Below are 15,536 nucleotides of genomic sequence, written 5' to 3' on the forward strand. Positions count from 1 at the left end.
TTTTTTTTTTATGAGCTCTGTGTGTGTCTTGTCCCTGTTCAGTTTGGAAAACCTGTTACTAACTAAGACTATATTTTTTTCTTATTCTTTGGGGAGTTTTGCAGTTTCCCAGCCCAGAAAAGAAGGGTTTTGGAGGGTTGGTTGATTTGTTTTTAAATTGTTCTTTGCATGTAAGGTTTTTTAGCTGCTGGTTAACCTCAATCAGCATTTTCATAAGCAGATATGTCAGATGAACTCCCTTTTCTCCTCCCATAGGGAGCATAAGCCAGGGCAGAATGAAAGACAACTGTGAGACAAGGATATAAATTCTAGTGCAATTTCAAAGTTAGGTGAAGATGGACTCTGCAGTCATCATAAATAATGTCTGCACATACATTTTTATATATATTCATACAGAGAGATACATTTTTAAAAAAACTACACCTCACAGATGGAAATGCAATGTATTTTTCCTAAAGTTATCACCATGGTATTGCATGGGAGGACATCAACTTATAATCCAATCAGTTGCAGAAGAAATGTGGCTTTTAATTTTAAATGCTGTGGTTGTCTTTTGCTTAGTTCTGAGGTTTTACAATTATTTTCTAGCTTTTATTTTCAAAAATATTTTTCATTGCTGTGTGACAAATCAGGGGAAACCATGAGTCCAGTTCTACAGACAGCTGTATCAAAGTAAGCTGATAAAGAGAGAGGTTCTCTTTTCTTCTTATACCAATCCTGTCTTCTGTTTGGATGAATATATAAACAAAAATATTACAGGGAGAACCTGTCACTCACTCCAAAACTGCTGTGATATCCATTGTAGGCTGTGAGTATGGAATAAATATATTCCAGGCATCAACCTGAGTGCTGAGACTGAAATCTCAGGGGTGTCCTTGCCTTTCTGAAATAGCAGATGTGAAACACTTCAGGTTTTCTTCGCTTTGGTGTAGGGTTTGTTCAATGTTTGTAATTGTTACACAGTCAATAAACATTTACATAATTGTTTGTAGCTGTAATTAAATGGTTAAGAACATTTAACTTTGCTTTTGTGGCAGTTGAAAGTAGCCAGTAAAAAGACATATTTAAACGTCATAGTACATTTTATATACTAATCCCATGTATTAACAAGACAAGAAGGGGCTTTAGCTGTGCATTTAATTCTAGATTTTAAAGAAAGCATTGACAGTAGTACAGATACAGTAGTACAAGATGTTAATTAAATTTGGCTTGTCTCAGTAGGAAGAGTATGAAATGCATAATCAAGACTCACTTCACATTTTAGAAAAAAACACCAGAAAATATTGTTTATCCAGTAATCATTTGTGTCAGGTTTGCTTCAATAAGCACTTCTGCAATTATTATTGCAAAAAATATTCACTAAAATGTGCTGATACTGGAGGTGAAGGTGGTTATAAAGGGCCTGGAAATGCTTCTCTGTTGTGCCTAGGTGAGTGTGTTTAATTAAATATGCTGTTATATATTAATATGCCACTGCATTGGCTGGTGGGGTGTTCCAGCACTCCAAAAAACCTCAGCACTTCCCTGCATCACCAGCACCACCAGTCCCTTTTGTCTGCACAAAGCAAACAAGTGAAATAAAAATACAAACACAGCAGCGCCTTTTTACGTCACTTTATTTCTAACTGCAAATGTCAAACAGATTAAGGGGAAAAGACATTCTCAAGAAATGTTAACATTGCCATTATAAGATGATGGTTTATTGATCATTTCCATTCTGGGTGATTATAGGTAGTGCTGTGCTCTTTTGTCAGGGCTTGTTCTGGAAGGCCAGAGCTGCAGGGGCTGGATGAAAGGCAATGTGTGGCCTTTACCAGCTGCAATTTCAGATCCAGAGCACCCCTCCCTGCTTGGCAGTGGCCACTGGTACTGCAGATTTAATAAATCTGCTCTTCCTTCCTTCTCCTCCTTAATAATAAAACTCAGAGCCCATAAATGACACCTCTTAAAACTCAGTTTAGCCTGCAATGGGTCACTGCCTTTTCTGAAGGTGCCCACAGAATGTCCAAAAGTCTGCTGGTGGCATAGGAGCTTAAGCCATGAGATCTTGTTTGAGAATTGGATGTGAGGTGTGAAGTCCATTTGGAATTATCATTTCCCATTTGTTTGGACAGGTTTATCTCAGGCATGAGAGAGAGCAGTAGCCAAGCTGGCTCCAGAACAGAGAATATTCCAGCCCCTCCCTGAGACCTTCTTACTCTTTTCCATGTGTTTGGAATATGTGGTTTAACAGTAGAAACCAAGGTTTACACAACATTGCTTATAAATAATTTGAGATTTATCTCTGTTACCAAAATATAAACTATTAGCACAGGTTTCTGCATTGGTACATGCTTGACACAAATGGCAAAAGGTGCTGAAGCATGCAAAGAAATCACAGGCCCTCAGATGTCCTTTTTTTCAATTCTAGGCTAATGCTAATGTCACTTTACAATGTGAGTATCAACTTGAAAGGCTTGAAGTACATCAGTGAAAGTCCAGGTTTTATTCCCCTGCTTTGGTGGCTGTTGAATGGTAAGTTGCTCTAAGAACCTTGTAAACTCTGACTTTCAGAACTTTGTAGAATTGCTGTAGATGTTGCAAATAACAAACCAGAAATTTATATCTGTACCCTGATTAGCTTTTGACGGAATAAAAGTAAACATAAAGGGCAGATTTCTGGAGGGAGGAGATGTGCATTTCCCACAAAATTTTTGACTGTATGTAATATTCCATTAATGTGAAGTTTAAGGGTGGTAGATTTAAGAATACAGAATGGAGAAATTTGATTGAGTAGTTTAAAAAACTTGTTTCTTGATACCAACTTTAAAATAAACCTTAAGGGCAAACTACATATCAGTCCACTACCATTAGCACAGAAAAATGTACACATATGGGGGGAAGAAGCCAAGTCTGTAACTTCACTGACCCATTGCAAAAGTGTCCCTTTCTGAGGAGAGGCTTTGTGCTCTAATAGGATTTGGGGCTCCAGGGCTGGAGAGCCATTCCCAGCTGTGCCTTTGGCCAGTGCAGGACTCCAAGGACGTCAAGGACTCGTGTTGTCACTGTCAGGTGCATGAGTGACATCAAGGCTCTGCTCTTTAGGAGGTTTCAAATCCCTGAGCAGGAGCCAGCAGGGATTGACGTGGGCCTGGGCTGGCAGCTGTGCACAGCTCGTGAGGGACAGCAGGGGGACAGAGCTGTGACACTGCCCTGCCTGTGCTTTCTCGAGATTTATGAGGAGATTTTGGTGTGCAGACAGGACTGGGGAGTTTAATTATCCCTCTGTGCTGTTAAAGCCTTGCTGGAGTACGACTGGTAAATACTTAGAGCAGCTGAAATGAGGGAGATTGCATCTGCTTTTTCCAGACATTATTTTGATGCTGAGTTTTTGAAAAAGCTTTGGTTAGGGTTGGTAAACTGAAAGCTGTTTGTATAGCTTATGGTTCCCTTAACTGTTTTACAGAAAATGTAGCTGCTCAAGCTTTTCATCAAATAATTTCCTGCTGTGAAATGCCACAGGCTCTCTCTTCCAAGGTCTCAGGAAATTAAGTAATCCTTGTAAGGGAAAGCACCATTTCTATGTTTTTAATATATTTTGGTAAAAATGGGATCCTCAGAGAACATCAAATACATGGTCCTTTGTTCAGCTGTGCTTTGAAATTTTACATGTCTTAGTCCAGGTTTTCCTTTTAATTTATGTTGGCTAATATATACATAAGCTGTTCTAGCAAAAAATACCAACCCAAAATACCCTCAAAGAATCCTGTCTAACTATGAGTTCCCAAATGTGCCCTTCCAATTGTTGTGATAAAACAAAAAAGGTAATAATTTGATGCAGTTTGTTGTCTGAAAAAGGCTCCTAGGTCAAGTAAGAGGATGAAATGGGAAACATTTATCATTAATTTGCAGCTACTAATGGAAATAATAAATAGATTACTCTGCAATTTGGAAGTGCTAATTGCTTATGGCTGGGTTGTAGAAAGAAGGATGATCATGGCTAATTCCTTGACTTTTTGCTAATAAACTTCTCCAGTTACAGCAAGGGAGGAGGATCTCAGATGAAGCAGTTCTGCAGGTTCAGATTCCTGACTTTGGAGGAAATCTGCTTTCTGTCAAGAGAGAGCTGCCAGGTTTGGGTATCAGATGAGGGGTCAGATCTAAGACCTGATCTTGTTCCCATCATTTTCTGTGAGATCTCTGTAGTTTTCCAACATTTAATCTATTTCCAAATGTCTCTACTTGGAAAATTCAGCAGCTTCCTCCCAGTCTTGCTCTCCTGTTTCTCTGACCAGCACCTTCAGGTTCTGCTGGCCAAGATTCAGCTCACAAACACCTGGAGCTGCCACAGGATAAGGTCCTGGTTTTCCCTGCAGGGGAGTAGAGCACTGCCCTGTGCTGGCAGAGTATCCTGGATGTGCTGCCTGCCTGCAGGAAGCTCCTTCAAAGCCTGTTTTGATTAAGGCTTATAACATGACAGCTTTCCAGATTTGTGTGCTTTTATCACCATTCCCACTAAGAGAGGCCCCAGAAATCATCTTCTGATTTTTTTGCTTTATTTTCAGAGAATCATCCTGTTTGCTTTTCCATTGTCAATCTCCAAATGTCCATGACCTCAGCCTGTACATCAGGCCCATTCTTCTCCCACTGCCTTGTATACAGCTGATAACTCCCTCAAATTCCTTCTCTGAGCTCTTAGTCTCTGCCTTTCCTTGTCCCCTGAAGAAGAATGTCCTTCCCATTAAATGAAGAGAGGAAAAGAATTGACTCAGTTTTCTTTATTTCCCTTTGTTGTATCTGAGGCAAAGAGGGATTTGATTCAAGTTGTCTCACAGCATTTTTGAAGAGACAGAAATGTGCCTCGATGTTGAATGCACCACTTGGAAGAGAAAGAAGGGAAAAAAATCTAATAAAGGTTCCTAAGAATGTTAACAGCAAACTGTCCTGCTGTCTTTGGGAAACTTGGATGAGCTGCTGTGACTTCATGTTGACTAACAAGAATTCTTGATAGCTCTTTCTGCTGGAGGCTGTTCTGATCATAGGAGAAAACCAAATGTTTGACACTATTTTTGAAGATAATGCAGGTCTCTGTAGTTTCATCACTTCATAAGTGGGGCTTTTTCTTCCCTTTTTTTCCTGCCTTTTTAAAACTTTCTAAAAGATGGACACCCTTTAATAACCAACAGTGATCACTAAATCCTCTGTGTAGGTATCAGCTGTGCCTGCCTACACCTTCCCAGCCTGGCACCAGCATAAAGCACATGAATGATGACTCAGATTTCTGTCCATGGAGCAGCTTGTGGGATGAGTAGAGTTCTCAGAGTTCTCCTCTTGTGGAGCACCATTTGTTTGCAGAGCAGCTGTTCCCATCTTGGACAAAACAGGCAGCTTTAGTTTCCTCCATCAGCTGCTGTCCTTGTGTTGGTGTCCTGGCTGAGGGTTTCACATAACTCTCAGATTTAAAGAAGTCCTGTCCTCAGCCACAGGAAAAGAAGCTTCTATCACATTGAGTAGAAATCCACCTGAGATTTGTCAGGTTTTTTTTTCCTGGTGTTTTCCATCTAAAGATGCAATAAGACCTCCATTCTGTAACTCCCAAAGAAGTGGATTGGAACATTACTCTGCCAAGGATCTCTTGAAGAATAAGAAATAACAATCAGCTGAGGTATTAATAATAAAGACTAAATTTAATGATTTTCAGTTTTGATCATGCAGAACATCTACCAACAAATGAGTGCTGGAGGAAAGGAGTCTAGGTTCTTCTCTGCTTTCTGTTTGGTTGAGGTTTTTTGGTTGGTTGTCTTTATTTTGTTTTTTTCCCACTTTCATTTTCTTTGAATTCAGGCAGTTTAAAAAATTTGTCTCTTTGGATACTTGAGAAAGCATGGAATTCAGAGACACTTTGTCAGTGACATTTCTTGTCCATAGCTGGGAAATTGCTCCAGGTACTTCATTAAACAAAACACAAAGAGAGAAATAGGACTAATTTTAGATCTTGCCCTTCAGTTTCCTTCACCACAGTTCCATGTGGAAATCCAACCTTGTTTATCCAAATTCTTTGCAAATGATGGTCTCTATTAGAAATGCTTGTATGAAGCACATTCTCACTCTGCTGCCTGCACCCTCAATATTTGCTTTTCAGTACTAACTCGAAGGTTTTCTGTCAGAATTTGTTATGGCTGTGAGGGCTTTTGAAATTTCAGGTTATTTGCATGTCAGCCTGTTATTTAAAAAACATCTGGACAAACAGAACCATCATATTTATAAACTGATGTCTGTATTAAAACAAATTTTGGTTCATAAATCAAAACCTTTCAAGTCTTTCAAGTGCTCAACAATTTCATCCTCTTGTCATAGAAGCATAGAATATGCTGAGTTGGAAAGGACACATCAGGATCATTGAGTCCAACTCCTGACCCCACAAAACATCTCAAGAATCCCACCATGTGCCTGAGAATGTTATCCAAATGCTCCTTGAACTCTGGCAGGCCTGGGGCTGTGACAATTTCCCTGTGGAGCTTATTCTAGTGCCCACCCACCCTCTGGCTGAAAAACCTTCTGATATCCAGCCTAAATGCCCCTGATTCATCTTCATGTCATTCTTCAGATGATGAAATTAATATTGAGGAGAGGCTTGCCCTTTAAGAGCACATCCGTTTGGGTAAATGCAGGGATGTCAGCTCATTCCCTGAGCCTCAGTTATCTGGGGGGCTGGAAGAGTGGCCAGGGCAAGTGTCATGGAATGCTTGCCCTTTTCCATACTCAGCTGCTGGCCCAGATGGAGCTCTGGGCTGTCCTTGCCATCTGACAGCACCTTCTTGACAAGGTCCTTGCCTTGCCTAACAGCTCGTGCAAATTGATGTTCTGTGAGGAGCAGTTACCCACCAAACTCCTGTTCCCTCTCATCCCCTGAGCAGAGGCCAGGCAAATTGGGACTGAATTGCTGCTTCAGTTTGGATCCTGGGAGTCTCAAGGATTTCCCTGATGAAAGCATGACAAACATGTCTCTGTAGGAGAGTGGGGAATTCTCCTTAGCTGAACTGCATGTGGAAGCAGCCACCCAGCCAGGGAGGAGACTGACAGAAACCCAGCTGCAACACAGGAGCTGGGGCAAACATTTTGCAGAGAGAAAGTGCATTTGTATCTGTAAGAATTGCAGCAGCGAAGGTTGGCCTTTTTTACTACTTTGCTGTTCTCCCTGCTCCTTCCCCTCAGAGCATCACAACATTTCTTGTCTCCTCAGACCTATCAATAGTATAGAAATGTCTGGAAAACTGCTGCTGCAGATGCTGCCTCAGCCCTGCCAGCACTGAAATGCAAAGAGATTTTACTCAGGGGAAGCCTGAAATGCAAAGAGGTCTTGCTCAGGGGAAGCCATGGCTGTGGCTGCCTCTGTTGGATGTGCTGTGAACACAGAGAGTCTGACAGGCTCATTACAAGGAAGGGCTGAGAGCAGATTGATCCTTCCTGCTGGAATCAGACAGGAATTGAATTGAATCCTATCTACTGTAGTGGTGGGAAGCTTTTGAAATTGTAAAGTCATAGAATGATTTAAATTGGAAGGGATCTTAAAGAGCATCTCCTTTCAACCTCCTTGCTATGGGCAGGGACATCTTTCCACTAGACCAAGTTGCTCAGACGTCCTTCAAACCTGAATTTGAACACTTCCAGCAGGGATGAGGTATCCACAGCTTCTCTGGCCAGCCTGTGCCTTATCACACACATAGTGAGGAATTTCTTCATAATATTTAATCTAACCCTCCCCTCTTGCAGTTTAAAGCCATTGCCCCTTGTCCTGTCACTACATTTCCTTGTACAAAGTCCCTCTCCAGCTCTCTTGTAGCTCCTTTAGGCACTGGAAGAGGCTCTAAGGTGTCTCCAAAGCCTCCTCTAGGCTGAACAGCCTCAACTTTCTCTGCCTGTCTCCATATCAGAGGTGGCCCAGCCCTCTGACCATCCTTGTGTCTCTCCTCTGGACTCACTCCAACAGATGCATGTCTTATATTGTGAGCTCTGGGGCTGGAGGCAGCTCTGCAGGTGTGTCTCACCTGAGTGGGGCAGAGGGGCAGAATCCCCCCTCCCCTGCTGCCCACGGTGCTTTGGATGCAGCCCAGGACAGTTTTGGCTTTCTGGGCTGTCAGTGCACATGGCCAGCTCAAATCCAGCCTCTCATCCAGCAACACCCCTGAGCCCTTCTCCTCAGGGCTGCTCTCAATCCCCCAGCCTGTGCTTGTGCTTGGAATTGCCCCAGCCCATGTGCAGGACCTTGCACTCGGCCTTGAGAACTTCTGTGCTCTTGTACCCAGCTGTAAACAGGGTGCTGGCAATAAATCTTGCATTCAGTGGCCAGGGGATGGTGTGGCCACGTGTAAACTGAGTTCACAACTCTGAGCCAATTGTGGATAAGCTGTTCAGCATTGATGTAATGCAATTACTTAAACACTGCTGTAGGGGACAGTTCATCTGAGAGGCCTGGTGCTAATGACAGATGTGACTAAAATCCATGCACGTTATCAGCTGCCTTTTGTCAGTGACTGACATCAAACTGAGCTGGCAGCTTGCAGGACGTCAGCCAGCTCCAGCAGTTTCAACACCTTGGTAAAATTACATCAGCACCTTACGGTTTGTGATCCTGGCTGAGGCAAGCAGCCTGATTTCTCCCCCCTCTTCTCCAGAAATAATGGTGATAGTTTTGAAATTGTCGTTGGAGATGTGTGTGCTGGTGGTTAGGAGGATGTGATGCACTGATTTGATTACAGCTAAAGGATTTTTTTTGATCTTGTACAAACAAAATGTTACGCAGCTAGTGTAGAAATGACTAAATCTGGAAGCTGTTGACATAAATATAATGCTGAATAATGAAGATTCCTTGCATTTCTCTGAGTGCTTTGTAGACAGGGCTTTTAGAAAATGTCTCTAATGATATTGGAGACAAGAGAATGATTTCTCTGGTATTTTTTTAAAATCCTCTTAGGAAGCATGATTATCCTCAATAAGTAGTATTCTCAAAACCACATGTAATCCTCAGGGAGTGTATTTTAAGGCATATGTATTTATTTAACTCAGAACATCTCAGAATACATTCAAAACAATGGCAATCTGAGGTTAAATGTGTATTAAGTCATCTTTTGGTGCAGGATCATTTCCTTCCTTTGCTGGATGCCCGCGTGCCTAATCTGTTCTTCATTTGAGTGACTCAAGCTGTTGAGCTTCCCTGGCTGCTGCTGGGGATTCTTCCTAGAACCTCTCTGCTCTTACTGGAAAACATTCTTGTTTGTCAAGCTGGAAATCATTTCCTGATCTCCTACAGATCCTCATTTTCTTGGCTCCCCTGCTAAGGCATCTCCCCTGATCGATTCTTTAATTTCTACAGCCTTTAAACACTTGCAGATAATATTAATATTGATTCCTGTAACAGTATTAATAACAAAGCTCTTTTCATCTTACATATATGAAGCTTCCCAGCAGTACTGCAAGCCATTAAAAGTATTAGTGGCTTTATTTCAAGGGGGAATAATGTCACACAGAGGGAGATTGTAAATGAACTACATAGATTTCACCCCCCAAAGCTTCTTTCTTACCTATTTGAGCTGTAGTTTGTGGCTGCTGTTTCCAATGAATAAATGTAGAATAATACTAAGAACAGAAAAAGGGGGAGGTAATCTGTGCAGAGTTTGAGCATTATATCAGGAAAAAAAACAGGCATTAAAAAATACACAGTGTGGAAGTCATGGAGGCAAAAATGGAAGGCAAGGGAAGACAAATTCAAGGTTTAGTCATATTTGATTAGGTCAGAATAAGTCTGAAAACCAAAACTTGTACCTAGGTTTTTTCAAAAGGATTCACTGAAGTGTTTCTGGCCAGGAAATTGGACATAAAATCTTGCTGCCTGTGAGGCTGAGCTGCAGCATTTCCCCAAGAGTTCTGAGTGCTCATCACTCACAAAGTTGCACCTGCAGGTACTGCTGGAGGTGATGATGGAAAGAGACTCCTTAGAGCCCTCAGCCTGGGTGTCAGCAATAAGAGTGGCTGTGCCATGGGTCTGCAGCACTAATCACAGGCCCTTTATTGATCTGACATGTTTAAAATTGTCCAGCATGCCCAACAGCTAGGATTCTCATTGCACAGAAAAGGAGAAAATGCATGTTATATTTTGAGGTTGGACAATACCTGTGTCCTCAGATTATACCCCACTCTGCCGGTTTTCAGGAGAAAGCAGAACTTCTTTCTTAAGAGGTTAACACTTGTTAATTTCTATTTATGATGGAAAATGGGGGAAGAGAGAGAGAGAGTGCCTGGCTTTTGGGTGTAGATCAGGTGTCACAATCTTTAATATTATTCTGCAGCCTTGTGCTGTTGGGAATGACTTAAAAATCCCTGTCTCAGCAGTGAGTTTCATGCTGAAATCCAGAGTCTTCTTCAGTGTCCATCACATCCTGTTCTCTGCCCCCCTGGGTGCTTTCAGCCCTTATGCTTTAATGAATAATTCTCAGTCCTTTTTCAGGTCACCAGTGTTACATGTGAAATAAGCCAGGGAAGGAAAGAACTTGTCTCAGCCCCACCAAATACGTCCTTCAAACTCAGTGCACTCTGGTTCATCACTGCACTGGTTTTATGCTCCTTCAGTGAGATTTTGGTCTCTCTGGTGATTTTGTGCTCAAAGTGATCTGAATTAATTTTGTCAACCTTTCTGCACAATCCTTTATCAAAAACTTGCTGAGGACTAGGTGTGCTAATGAAAAACACATAAAAAATGCATGGCACGTGGGACAAATAACTGCTTCAGCTGTAAAAATATATTAGATGTTTTCATTTGGAATATGCAGAATAGGGAAGTCTTTCTACCACATGCTTTTGATAAAGCGGTAAACCATTAAATGCAAATGGGCCGTTGCAAATGATTAAAATGTAATGCTCCTAATGTTTCAGTAATTAAAAATGCATCCTGTGTTCTTAGCAGAGGAGTTATTACATGTCTTCCTGGCTTAAGTCAGTCAAAGGTCTTTGCTGCATTTCCCTGGCACATTCCTGAGCAGAATGCTTCAATACCCATTTCAATTTTGTGCAGACTGAATTAAACACTTGAAATGTTGATATGTGGTTGCTAGAAATTTTTATTAAGATTAATATTTTATTGAGCTTTGAGGAAATCCAAAGGCTCATATAAAAAGAAATTAAAGAAAAGCCTGATGATTTACTGCAGATTGTTAGTCTGTTTGTTTTTTTAAGTCTGAATAATCATGAGATACAGTTTGTTCTGCTCTTAAATTGGATTGCATCCAACAGTACATCCTGGGTACTGACTGGGTAAATTCAGGTTGATAAATTCCTTGCTTTACAACAGTTTCAACATCTGAAAAACAAGAGAAAGCTTCCTGATTATCTCTCCCTCACAAACACTGCTGGGCAGAAGCTGCTGAGGGAGGACAAAAATGTGGTTTGCAGGTACCTCCTAGAGCCAGCCAGCCAGCAGCAAACAGCACCTGGAAATTACAATACTTCCATTATTCCCTGTGTGCCTGGTGGATCCTTTCAGACCCACTTCTAACTCTTGGGTTTTTGTGGTTAACTTTTGAGGTATTAGTAAGTCTTTTTTTTCTTAGCCCCACGACTGAAGAAGAAGTTGAGATTTGCCCATTTTGCTTTTTAGGGTTTTTTTTTTTTTTTTTTTTTTTTTTTTTTTTTTTTTTTTTTTTATTTATTTATTACATTTTTCTTTTGACCTGCTGAGGTTTGTCCAGCAGGTCAGGTTGTGGTACAGCGACTGTTCTTGGGGTGGTGTTAACTTTTTATACTACAAATAAAATGTACTTTATTTACAATAATTTTCTAATGCTTATCACTTATGTTAGATAGTTTGTCTTTAAACTAATCAAAAAGTGTCACCATCCCAGCAGAACATGGAGGACAAGAAGAAGGAGAAGGACAGGACATGCCCAGATTCCTCCATCTTGTCTCTTGAACCCCAATTCTAATACCCCAAAATTCTACTTTTTCACTCTGTGATAAATTCACCATCATTCTCCTCAAACTCTTGTGGCTTGTAAATCTTCACACAAAGTTGGTAATTTTTTCATGGGCTAAAATCAAAGGCACAGGTGGTTTTGGCTATGTGCCAAGGTCTCTGAGCCCCTGCCAGGGTCTTGAGTCCTCCAGGGCAGCCAGAGGAATGTCGGAACCCAGGAAATTCCTGTGGCTGCCCTGGAGGGCTCCAGCCCCTGCCCAGGGGGCTCAGAGACCTTGGCACAGAGCCCAAGACCCCTGTGCCTTTGATTTAGCCCCTAGAAGAAACAATTGCCAACCATATATGAAGAATTACAAGCCAAGAGAGTTTAGGTAGAATAATAGTTAGTCACAGGGTGAAAAATAGATTTTTGGAGTTTTTAGAATAGAAGTTCAGGAGGCGAGATGGAAGAATCTAGACGTGTCCAGCCTTTCTCCTTCTTCTTCTTGGCCTCCATCTTCTGCTGTAATGCTGTTACTTGCAGATTAGTTTAGAGTAGAAGCTCACTGTCTAACATAGGTGATAGGTATTGGGAAGTAATGGTAAATAACTTACATAAGTTATAGTAAATAACTCACGGTAAATAATAGTTTATATTAGTTTAAATAATAGTTTATATTTATTATTTAAATTAATTTAAATAATAAATACTATTAAATTATTAAATATTATTTGAATTAATTATACTTATTATTTAAATAATAGTTTAATAATAGGTGATAGGTATTGGGAAGTTATGATAAATAAATTATATAAGTTATGGTCAATAACTTATGGTAAATAATGGTTTTTAGAATAGAAGTTCAGGAGGCAAGATGGAAGAATTTAGATGTGTCCAGTTTTTCTCCTTCTTCTTCTTCTTCTTCTTCTTCTTCTTCTTCTTCTTGGCCTCCATCTTCTGCTGTGATGTTGGCACTTTTCGATTAGTTTAGAGTAGAAGCTGACTGTCTAATATAGGTGATAGGTATTGGGAAGTTATGGTAAATAACTTATATAAGTTATGGCCAATAACTTATGGTAAATAATGGTTTTTAGAATAGAAGTTCAGGAGGCAAGATGGAAGAATCCAGACATGCCCAGTCTTTCTTCTTCTTCTTCTTCTTCTTCTTCTTCTTCTTCTTCTTCTTCTTCTTCTTCTTCTTGGCCTCCATCTTCTGCTGTGATGTTGGCAGTTTTAGATTGGTTTAGAGTAGAAGCTCACTGTCTAACATAGGTGGTAGGTATTGGGAAGTTATGGTAAATAATGAACATGTAGTTTTTAGTATAAAAAGAAACACCGCCTCTGAGGCAGGCAGTATGCCTCAACCCAACCAGCGGCAGGTCAAAAAAAGAATATAGATAAAATATAGATATTATATTTTATATAATAGATTAAAAATGTTATAGATAAAAAATAATCTGTAGATGTTATGGATAAAAAATGTTATAGATGAAAAATAATAAACAGCCTTGAGAATGAGAACGAAAGAATCCCGACTCCTTCTTCGAAGGCCGGGCTGAACAAAAGAAGCTCGTACGCATCTCAGAGTGACTCTGCCCAGCAGAGATTCTGAGAGAGGAATGCCCTGGTTCCCAGCACTAACAAGGCCTGGATGTTTTTCTGCCCTGCTCTCAGACCCGGACAGCGAGGTGTGCCTGCACGCGCTGCGGCTGCTGCAGTCGGTGCTGCTGGAGCCGGAGGTGCTGGCGCGGGCGGGCGCCGAGGTGCGCGAGACGCTGCCCTTCCAGCGCATCGCGGCCCTGGCCCAGAGCCGCCACGCCGAGCTGCAGGCGCTCGCCAAGGAGCTCCTCGAGGACCTGAAGGTCATTGAGTACGAAGCGTAGAAGAGCTCTGCGACAACAAATCGTCTTCCCGAGATTTTTATGCTGCAGGAGTTGTTGGAGATGGGCTTGACTGAAAAAAAAAACAAACCTCTGCCTGAGTTCCTCTGACAAAATCCTTTTTGGGAATTTGAATTAACCCAACTAAAATCCAACTTGGGAAAACCTTTTAGATACCCAAATAAAACCTTGGGTGGTCTGGTAGTGATGGGACTGGCTTAATTTCTTGGAGCAGAATTTTATTGATAATGGTTTTCCAAAATGGTCTGTGGTTATGTTGTATATTTACTGTCTACATGGGATATTCTCATTCCTTGATAACAGTTCACTGCAGAGGTAAATAATCCTTTTAGTGCATCCTTAAGAATTATTGTACTGTGAGAAAAACTCTGTTGCCTTTCGTAGCTCTTCTGTGTCAGAACACACCCCAAGTTCCTCTGACAAAATCCTTCTCGGGAATTCAAATTGATCCAACTAAAATCCAACTTGGGAAAGCCTGTTGGGTTTTAGATACCCAAATAAAACTTTGGGTTGTCTGGTAGAGATGGGACTGGCTTAATTTCTTGGAGCAGAATTTTATTGATAATGAAAATCTGTGGTTATGTTGTGTATTTGCTGTCTAGATGGGGTAAAATATTCTCATTCCTTGATAACAGTTCACTGCAGAGGTAAATAATCCTTTTGGTCCATCCTTAAGAATTACTGTACTGTGAGAAAAACTCTATTGCCTTTCATAACTCTTCTGTGTCTGAATGCACCCCAAGTTCCAGTTTTATTGTTATTTCTCACCTCTCTCTTCCTATTGTAATAAAAGAAAACTGAAATTCTGTAGCATGTAACGGATTCTGCTTTCAAAATTTGTATTCAGCTTCACTCCTAACTGCAAGTCAAGCTGATCTGTTGCTGCCAGGCGTGCTAGAAACTGGGCTATTGTTTTTAGAAAAGCCCTGAGAAGGGAAATAAATTGCTTTTGTCTGTGGTACCCAGTTGTGTGCTGAAGAGGCTAAAATGAGCTGCTGCTGTGTCGTGAGCAGCATCACCTCCCCTCACAACCCTGGGGTTTGTTGGGAGCTTCTGAGTACAGCTTGCTTTTCTCAGGGGTAAATACAAACACTTGGTGCTGGATATTGGGAGAATTTATAATGTATTTAGAAAATAATAGCATTCATTTCTATGATGTCAGAAACAGAGCCAGTTAAGTGAGGCTATTTAAGGGAACAGCAAATGAGACGTGCAGTGCTGTGGTAGCACCTTTTTGCATACCAAAGTCATTGCAGCTCATCTGGGAACCCAGTGTGTTAACAAAATGCAGTGTGGACTTCCAATTACAGAAAACATGAAGTAAACTTCATAGGATTTCAATATTATGATTGGCAGACAGCTTTAGAGGGAGACCACTGTAAAAAGTGTAAGTTAAGGTATAGGGCATCTCCCTTTAGGCTGTTTGCAGAATGATGGATGTTCAGAGATAGAAATGTAATAAATCAGCTTGAAATTACTTGGCTCAGATGCTGCAGATGGCAACACTCTGGTTTGGGGCTGTAAAATGAAGATTAAGATCTCACATATACGGGTGGGTTGCACAGAGTTCTGCCATGTCTGATTCAGAACTACATTGAACTTACCAAGTGCAGATTTGTGGAAGGCTTTAAATCTTCTGTAAAGTGTGCTTTCTTTGGATTTGTTTTCTTATCTTGCTATCCTAGTTAATCCTCCTAGAGTTTAATCCTAA

At 40.9% G+C, this 15,536-nt stretch overlaps 1 protein-coding gene across 1 annotated transcript in view; it reads left to right on the forward strand.

The window, feature by feature from the left end:
- Positions 1-14,643, forward strand: part of HSF2BP (heat shock transcription factor 2 binding protein) — a 32,882-nt gene extending 18,239 nt beyond the window's left edge. The window contains exons 7-8 of the mRNA XM_059466375.1: positions 2,411-2,514; positions 13,599-14,643. Of these exons, the coding sequence (XP_059322358.1) occupies positions 2,411-2,514; positions 13,599-13,807 (313 nt within the window). The 3' untranslated portion in view covers positions 13,808-14,643. The remainder of the gene's footprint in view (positions 1-2,410; positions 2,515-13,598) is intronic.
- The last annotated feature ends 893 nt before the right edge of the window (positions 14,644-15,536 follow it).

Source organism: Ammospiza nelsoni, chromosome 2, assembly GCF_027579445.1.
Source record: "Ammospiza nelsoni isolate bAmmNel1 chromosome 2, bAmmNel1.pri, whole genome shotgun sequence".
Lineage (NCBI taxonomy): Eukaryota > Metazoa > Chordata > Aves > Passeriformes > Passerellidae > Ammospiza > Ammospiza nelsoni.